The 8,536-nt window shown below is 58.8% G+C and overlaps 1 protein-coding gene across 1 annotated transcript; it reads right to left on the bottom strand.

Moving 5' to 3' along the window:
* Positions 1-1,034: 1,034 nt before the first annotated feature.
* On the bottom strand, positions 1,035-4,467 carry TNFSF9 (TNF superfamily member 9). The gene is made up of 3 exons (XM_051829006.2): positions 3,190-4,467; positions 2,888-2,918; positions 1,035-2,225 (listed from the first exon to the last, which is right to left on the bottom strand). The coding sequence occupies exons 1-3, from the start codon at positions 3,733-3,735 to the stop codon at positions 1,771-1,773; spliced, it is 1,032 nt and encodes a 343-aa protein (XP_051684966.1). The 5' UTR covers positions 3,736-4,467; the 3' UTR covers positions 1,035-1,770.
* Positions 4,468-8,536: the final 4,069 nt, after the last annotated feature.

Genomic DNA, 8,536 nt, shown 5'->3' with positions numbered 1-8,536 from the left:
AGAGACGGGTGGTGGAAAGCCATTACGCAATATTTCCACCACACGGGCGCAACTGGAGTAAATGACTCCAAACACAGGCACAGATACTGGTAGAATGGAAATAATAAAATCCCAAGATGAGAGCCGGTTATGGGTCTCAAAGATAACTCTGCCTGCTACAAAGTGAACGCTCGCCATGACCTTTGTCAATATTTTATTGTCTGGCTCTGTCACCATCAGGAGCCCCTAGGGACTCATCAGGCTTACTGGATGGGTGGGTGATGGGCATTTCCCAAGGGCCAGCCGGCTGAGTGGGGGAAGTGGTACCTGCAGCCAGAGAACTGTTGCAGGCGGAGGAATCCTGACTTCCACTCCCTCCCTCCCTCCAGGGTCCAACGTCAGAACCCCAGGCTCAGGTTAAGATGCCCCTGTCCCATGCACCCTGGGAGGCAGCAGTGACGGCTCAAGGTCCCAGCACCCATACAGGAGTCCCGGATGGAGCTCCCAGTTCCAGCTCCAGCCTCAGCCTGGCACTGCAGTGGATAGAATATCTCTCTCTGTCTCTATCCTCTATCTCTGTCTCTCTCCCTACCTCTGAAATAAGAAAAAATTTTTACTTCTGCAGAAAACTCCAGGCTCTTTGTCCTCAGCCCAGGGTCTGAGAATCTGTGTCATCAGTGTCGCCGGTTCCGAGACCTTTGGGGTGGACTGAGCCCTGCGCCCTGAAGGTGCCCTCCTCTTGCACGACCTAGCCTCCCCAGTAACCTGAGCCCATCTTCCTAACTAAACCCCCTCCCACTCATCACCAAGCAATGACAAGGGTCTCCCAAAAGTTTATGGAAATGCAAACTATGGGGAGAAAGGAGATACCTGGATTCAAATTGTGTTGCACCATTTATCCACGAACATCTTGGAGTGTGTCCTCCTGGTTCCATCTCTCCGAAAAAACCCTGGTAAATGTGAGGTCGCACAAACTCATTGTAAAGTTATAGATACTCACACCCACATAAGGGACCAAGACTCTACAAGGCCTGGGGTTTTTTTCTTATGTTTATTTAGTCATCTACTTGGAAAGCAAGGAGGGGAGGGGAGAGAGAGAGGTCTTCCATCCACTGATTCACTCTCCAGATGCCCACAACAGCCAGAGCTGGCCCAGCCTGAAGCCAGGAGCCAGGAGCTCTATCCGGGTCTCCCCTGCGGGAGGCGGGGCCATTCTGCACATTAGCGGGGAGCTGGAACTGGAAGCAGAGAACCCGGGGCTCCGGAACAGGCTTCACCTGCAGTGCCACAACTGCACCCTGGGCTAGGGTTTGGGGTCTGTCTGGTTCACAGCACTGAGCCCTCAGTTCTCAGCACTTAAAGTAGTGCCATAAACAGCAGTTGGATGAGAAAATGAAGCGTGGTCCAAACTTAGGCTGACCCCAACAACTGGCCCGCAATGACAGGAAGGGCTCCGAGAATGAGTCTTTATTTCTCACGCATTAACATAAATAAGACGCGATTGTTGGTCTGGCACATAGCAGACGCTAAATAAATACAAATACAGTACAATGGATTAATATAATAAAGTACACTGTCTGAGCTCATGCTCAGTATAAATATCGAAGTCCAACTCAGGGCAGCAGTGGGTGGAGAAAATCCTGGAGGAGGAGGAGGGGTCTGCAGCCCGGACCCCTGCCCCAGCCCCCTGAGGTAGAGCAACTGGCCCCAGCACCAGGGGCCCTGGCCAAAGAAGGAGGCAGGAGCCCCATCTCTGCGCAGCCAGGCGGCACCCAGCCGGGCTTCCCCGGGCTAGGGCGAGGAGTGTCCATCTGGGGCCTCGGTGGCCACGCGAAAGAGGCCCAAGAGTGTGGCGCCCTGGGCGAGCTGCCAGGCAGGGCGCGCCTCGGCCTCCGCGTGCAGGTGGACACTGAGGCGCTGTCCCGCGCCCAGGTGCAGCAGGCGGCTCCGGAAACCGGCCGCTGAGTCCGGGGCCTTCTCCAAGGAGCCAGGCGGCAGGTCCACGGTGAAGGCCAGCGCGGCGACGCCGCTGCGCTCCGGCCGCAGGTGCACCGACAGCGCGACGGAGCCCGAGCCCTGGCGCGCCACCACGCGTCGCAGCTCCAGGTGCAAGAAGATGTAGTAGACGCCGGCCTCGGCCACCACCACCTCGCGCGTGTCCTCGTCATAACTCAGGCCCGGGGACAGCGACACTCCCGCCAGGGCGGGGTCGCTGTGCCAGCTCAGGGTCCCGTCGTCCAGCAGCACTGCGGGAGGAGGGAGGAGGTGCTGAGCCAAGGGGCGGCGCCCGGTGGATCGCAGCCCGGGGGAGGGGGCACGGGGAGTGGGGGAGGGGAGAGCCATGCAGGAAGGCAGGGGGAGGAAGGCGGCTGGGAGGGGGGACAGGGACTCCTGGAGTGGGGGGGTGGTGTCAGGATGGGGTGGAGAGGGGAGGGGAGGAGGGAGTTGGAAGGGGGAGGGAGGAGGAGTTGGACAGGGGGAGGGATGGGGAGAGGGGAAGGCGAGAAATTGGGGAGGAGAACAAGGGGCTTTGGAGAGGGGTGGGGCAAGCTGGGGTGAGGAAAGGGAGGGGATGGTGAGTTAGAGACCTGGGTGGGGGGACTGAGTCCTCGCGGGGGAGGGGAGAAGAGGTTCCAGAAGGGGGAAGAAGGATGGGAGGGGGAGGTTTAGAAGGGTAGCGGGGGAGGAGGGGTCTTTGGAAGGCGGGCCGGGAGGAGGGCTCGGGTCTTGGGGCTGGAGTTGCGGAAGTGAGGGCAGCGGGCAGGGGATCCAGGAGGTGAAACGGCCTGGTTCGGAACGGGAGGGGCGGATTGGTCCTCGCTGTCCAGGGACGCCCCCTCCCCTCCCCCCCCCCCCCCCCCCGCCTCTCAGGCCCTCCCCAGGGCGGGGGCGCCGGCCGCTCACTCACCACTCCGGGCCACCAGCTGCGCGAACTGGCCCTGCAAAGAGGCGGGAAAGAGCGAAATGAGTGGGGGGTCCCGTGGCCCCGCGCCCCCACAACGCGTTAGGAGCGCGCACGGAGCTGACGGCCCAGCAGGAATTCTCCGAGGGGAGCGGAGAGACCGCCAGGCGCCTGGCAGTGGAGCCGGGTCCCGGGCAGGGAAGAGGGGTCTCCCCGCTGGCTTCGCAGGAAAACGAGGCTCTCCGCGGGCGGAGGCGGGGCCCTCGAAGCGGCCGTCGGGGCCCGGGCTGGGGAAGGGCGCGTCTCACCTGCCGCGGGGAGTCGCGGAGCCCGGCGCGGGCGTCGGGCGCGGGCTCCGGGTCGTGGCCGAGTCCCGGGCTGCGCGAGGGGCCGGGGGCCGGGCCGGGCGCGGCCCAGGTGCGGGCGACGCAGGCGGCGCAGGTGGCGGCCAGCAGCAGCAGCGCGGCGCCCAGCGCCCAGGGCAGCGGGCGGCAGGCGCGGGCCGGGGGCGCGGGCGGCCACGGGGCCTCGGGGTCCGGAGCGGCGGCTGGGCAGTGGCTCATGGCTGGCGCGGGGACTGCGGCCCCGGGCGGCGCGCCTCGTTTTATGCTGTCCCGGAAGGCGGCTTTCCGGGGGGCCGGGCCGGGGACCTCGGCGCCGCCCCTAGGGACCTTCCTCCCCGCGCGCCGGCTCTTTGGGTTCCCGCTCGGCCCTTTGATTTCCAGTTTGTCTGACTCCGGCCGCCTCGAGCCGGTCGGCGGCTCATCCCACCCGCAGCCTCCTGCCCTGCACCTCCTCGTCCGCCTGTCTCCGCGGGCGGCTCGCTCTGCCGCCGGCCCCTCTTGTCTCTCCATCTCTGTCCCTGTCTCCCTGGCTGGCTCGCTCTCTGCTGTCTCTCTGCATCTCTGGCTCGCTCGCTCTCTCTCTCGCTCTCTCTCTCTGGCTTTCTCTGTCTCTGTGTGTCTCTGGCTCTCTCGCTCTCTCTACTGTCTCTCTACATCTCTGGCTCTCTCTCTCCATCTCTCTCTGACTTTCTCTATCTCTGTCTCTCTCCGTTTTTGGCTCTCTATCTCTCCTCTCTGGCAGGCTCTCTCCATCTCTTTCTTTCTTTCTTTCAGATTTATTTCTTTATTTGAAAGAATTACAGAGAGGCAGAGAGAGGGAACTCTTCCATCCACTTGTTCACTCCCCAGATGATCACGAACGCCAGAGCTGGGCCGAACCAAAGCCAGGAGCCAGGAGTTTCCTCTGGGTCTCCCAGGAGGGTGCAAGGGCCCAAGCACTTGGGCCACCTTCTACTGCTTTCCCAGGCCATAGTCGGAAGTGGAGCAGCCGGGACTCAAACTGGCGTCCATTTGGGATGCCAGCACTGCAGGCAGTGGCTTTACCCTCTACACCACAGTGCCAGCCCCTCTCCACCTCTTTATGACACATACTCTCTCTCTGTCTCTCCCTGTGTCTCTAGCTCGCTCTCTCTCTCTCTCTCCCTCTTTTCTCCTTTGTACCCCAACCTCCACCAGACACTGAGACTCCCCCAAACCCATGACTTCTGCAGGGAGGCCCAGAACAGTCAGACCCCAACTGCCTGTCCCCAGTGGAACTAAAGGCCAGGCCAGCCCCACACCCACATCACCTTCCCTGGGACCCCCCCACCGCCGCAGCCTTCCCTGGCCCACCCCCACCCACTCCCTGAATGCTTCCCGTCAGCAGTCCCTGGAGACCCCACAAGCAGAAGGCTGGGGAGTCCAGGTATAGAAATTCCCCACTTAGGACAAGGCCGCTCTTGCGCCTGTCGAAGGAAACTCGGATTTCCCGTCTGCTGTGGCCCAGCGGGGGGTGGAGCAGATAGGGTGCAGAGAGGCCAGGCAGCCCCAAAAGAGGAACCTCCCCAATGGAGAGCCCAGCAGCCCTGGGAAAGCCCTGGGCTGTGAGCACAGCCTGACCTCCCTGGGTGCCCCAGGGGGTAGACACTGGCCCGCACCTTTCCCACTAGAATGTGTCTGGCAGCAGGAGGGGAGTCATGGCAGCCCCCCACCCCCGCAGCAGCCTGTGCAATTGAGGGTGGGGTGGGGGGGGTTTGACTCAACAAGTACCTGGAGATGCCAGCCCCATGCTACATCTTGGGTTGGGGCTCCCTGGGGAACGAGGCAGAAAGCAGTCGTGAATGGGAGCTGGCATAACCGGAACGGAACAAAATGTGAAATGGCACAGCAGCCTGGCCCTTATCGCTGTCACCTACTGCTGCTCCCCAGCTCAGCCCCACCATCAAGGGTGGGGGAGGCCCAGCCAGCAGGGGCTGGACCGAGCTCTCCAGAAACGTCCTGGTCCCACTCAAGTCCCACGGCCCACGCCTTCATGCCCTCTTGGCTCCGTTGCACCTGCTGGCCCCCATCTGGGAGGTTCTTTCCCCAGACATGGACACCAGCTCACCATTCATGTCTCTGCTCACACCTCCTCCCAAGTAAAGGCCCCCTGGAGACCACAGCAGAGACCCCCGGATGACTGGTAGGAAGCAGAACCCAGGAGGGCCACCCCCACCAAGGCTCAGCCATGACTGAAGCCACGCAGCCCAACCCTGAGAGTGGAAAGCAGCTAAGATACGCATTTGCTGAAAGCAAATCTGTGGCTGGCACTGTGGCTCTTTGATGCCCGCGTCCCACATTGCAATCCTGGCTACTCGGCTTCCCACCCAGCTCCCTGCCAATGTCTACCCTGGGAGGCAGCAGTGAGGGCTCAAGTGCTTGGGTGCCTGCCACCCACATGGGAGACCCCGATGGAGCTCCTGGCTCCTGGCTGTTGTCAGCATTTGGGAGTGAACCAATGGATTGAAGATATCTACCTATATCACTACAGATGAATCCTATATATCATATATATATTCATATATATATGATATATTCTACCTATCTCCCTCTGTGCGTCACTTTGCCTTTCAAATAAATAAATCTTTTTTAAAAAGTTGACACTGGGGGATTGGGGATGTGTTACAGGGATCTTGAGGGAAGGAGATTGTGGTGGAACGAGAAGGCCATGCCAGGATGGCCCCTGGCAAGCCAGCATCAGTTACTCAGGAATGGCTTTGAAACCCACCTGGCAACGGAGCCTGCCTGGCAACAGGCTGTGATTGGATGGCTTTGGAAACCACAGGGCAAACGGAGCCTTGCCTGGCAACAGGCTGTGATTGGTTGGGGCATAAACTGCCCCTTGACCGGATTGGCTGTCTTGGCTATATAAGCTGTTGTACCAACTGAAATTAACGAGTCTGCAGGCTGCTCGCCTCTGCCCCACTTTCACCTGACTCCCGGGGTCTGTGTGGTGACTCTGTGCCTCTTGCCCCCACCATGCTCCTCCTCTCAGAACAAATCAACCTCAACATCTGGCGCCAACGTGACGAGAGAGAGACAGCATGTCGGACTTGGCGAGGTCCCCCTTGATTTCGGCAAGAAGGCCCCTCGGTGTTTTGTGTGCTGTTTGGTTCTGTGAGGGTGAGCACAGAACCCCCTCCTATGCCCTTTTCCTTGTCCTTGCCCTCGGTCTAAGTGACCCCAGGTTAGGCACACACCACCCTGAGGCGTACGTCGCTTCTCGGCTCCTCCTTTTACTTTCGGTTCGCCCGGCAAATTCACACAAGGGACTGATCACCCCAGAATTCGGAACCAAGTCATCTTCCCTCACTCGAGAGAGGTGACGCCCCGAAGACACCGTGTGGGCATAGGGCCTTGACCTAACGAATCAAGGAAGTCCCCCACTAAGCACAGGACATACGTACGACCTGATACACCACTATCTGTCTGTCTAACGTAGGGAAACCCCTGCAGAATGCCATCAGCCGCTGAGGTGCTAGGAATTTGCTTTGTTATGGCAGCAGTGCTGTGGGGGCCTTTCCTCTGGCTAGAGTTGGCGTGCCGTGCCGCTCTTAAATGCTCAGACATGGGAAAGATACCCCCCTCTCAGAATCCCGTGCAGATTATCAAACATAGTGGATCTGTGAGTGGTAATAGCCTGACACTCCATGCCCCTGTCTCACAGACAACAGTTGATGACTTAGGGAGAGAGAGCTCGGACAGTGAAAATGACAATGTAGCAAACAAAGTAGCAAACAATGCAGCAAACAAGGTAGCAATGCCTAGTCAGCCACCCCACACACACCCGTGGGATGAATTTAGAGGACTTCGAGACAATAACCCATGCGAGGTCATCCCATCTGCACCCAGTGAGGGTCCCCACATTTGTGGCAGTACTCAGACACCCCAGGCTCTCAGGGCAGCTGCTAGACCCCATCCCACCTACATGTTTGCCGTTAATCTCTAAGTGGACACAGAATTCAGGCCCTGGATTCCAACACCCTTAGAAAGGCTTCTGCTAACCAAGGGTCGAGGGTATGCTTGTGTCTTTCCAGAAAATGTGGGACAGCCCATTTGGGTACCAGCCAGAAACATCAAGCCTGCAACTGACAGCCAACCAGAACCAGCTGAACAAGACTGAGAGTCCACCTTCTTAGCAGATGCACCTGCCCTATCATCCTGCCTTGAGAAACTGCCCATAGCCATAGCTGTTACTGTTTTGTACCCCACTAGCTCTGGTCAGCCACTCAAACGGCCCACAGCCTGTGTGCGGTCATGCCATTCCTGATAACCATTATTCCTCATTCTTACCCCTATCTGAGCAAGCAATCCTGTGGTCTCTCGATTTGAGCACTGGTTAGTCAATGATGGGTAAGATCCCCTGGGGGACAACCTAAGACAGGCACAGCTGCGTACGGAGACCACATGAAAACGGGGTCAACAATGGTATGGCCAAGAATCATGCCTCCCGATGCTCAAAAATAAACGAAAAGGGGGAAATGTGGTGGAACGAGAAGACCATGCTAAGATGGCCACTGGCAAGCCAGCATCAGTTACTCAGGAATGGCTTTGAAACCCACCTGGCAACGGAGCCTGCCTGGCAACAGGCTGTGATTGGTTGGGGCATAAACCGCCCCTTGACCGGATTGGCTGCCTTGGCTATATAAGCTGTTGTACCAACTGAAATAAAGGAGTCTGCAGGCTGCTCACCTCTGGCCCACTTTCACCCGACTCCCAGGGTCTGTGTGGTGACTTCACACCTCTTGCCCCCACCACGCTCCTCATCTCAGAACCAATCCACAGCAACGGGAGATGATTTGAATTTCTTAAATTTTTTTAAAGATTGATTTATTTATCTGAAAGTCAGAGTTAGAAAGAGAGGGGAGAGGCAGAGAGAGAGGTTTTCCATCCACTAGTTCACTCCCCAACCGGCTGCAATGGCCAGAGCTGTGCCAATCAGGAGCCAGGAGCCTCTTCCAGGTCTCCCACATGGGTGCAGGGGCCCAAGGACTTGGGCCATCTTCTACTGCTTTCCCAGGCCATAGCAGAGAGCTGGATCAGAAGTGCAGCAGCCGGGACTCGAACCGGCATCCATATGGGATGCCAGCACTGCAGGCAGTGGCTTTACCTTCTATGCCACAGTGCTGACCCCATAAATTTCTTAAATTTGAGAGCAAGAAGCAAAGAGAGCTCCCAGCCACTGGTCCACTGCCCAAATGGCCACAACAGCCAGGGCTGGGCCAGGTCAAAGCCAGGAGCCAGGACCTCCATCCGGGTCTCCCATGTGGGTGGCAGGGGCCCAAGGACTTGA

Source organism: Oryctolagus cuniculus, chromosome 16 (assembly GCF_964237555.1).
Source record: "Oryctolagus cuniculus chromosome 16, mOryCun1.1, whole genome shotgun sequence".
NCBI lineage: Eukaryota > Metazoa > Chordata > Mammalia > Lagomorpha > Leporidae > Oryctolagus > Oryctolagus cuniculus.
The sequence above is the reverse complement of the archived record's forward strand: the minus strand, read 5'-3'. Positions and strand labels throughout refer to the sequence as shown.

Excerpts from the sequence above, each read along its gene's own strand:
- TNFSF9 (XM_051829006.2), bottom strand. The coding sequence starts at position 3,735 with ATGGAGAGACAAGAGGGGCCGGCGGCAGAGCGAGCCGCCCGCGGAGAC. Across the intron at positions 2,919-3,189 it reads TCCGCGACTCCCCGCGGCAG|GGCCAGTTCGCGCAGCTGGT; the intron begins GTGAGACGCGCC and ends GCCTCTTTGCAG. Across the intron at positions 2,226-2,887 it reads GCAGCTGGTGGCCCGGAGTG|TGCTGCTGGACGACGGGACC; the intron begins GTGAGTGAGCGG and ends CTCCTCCCGCAG.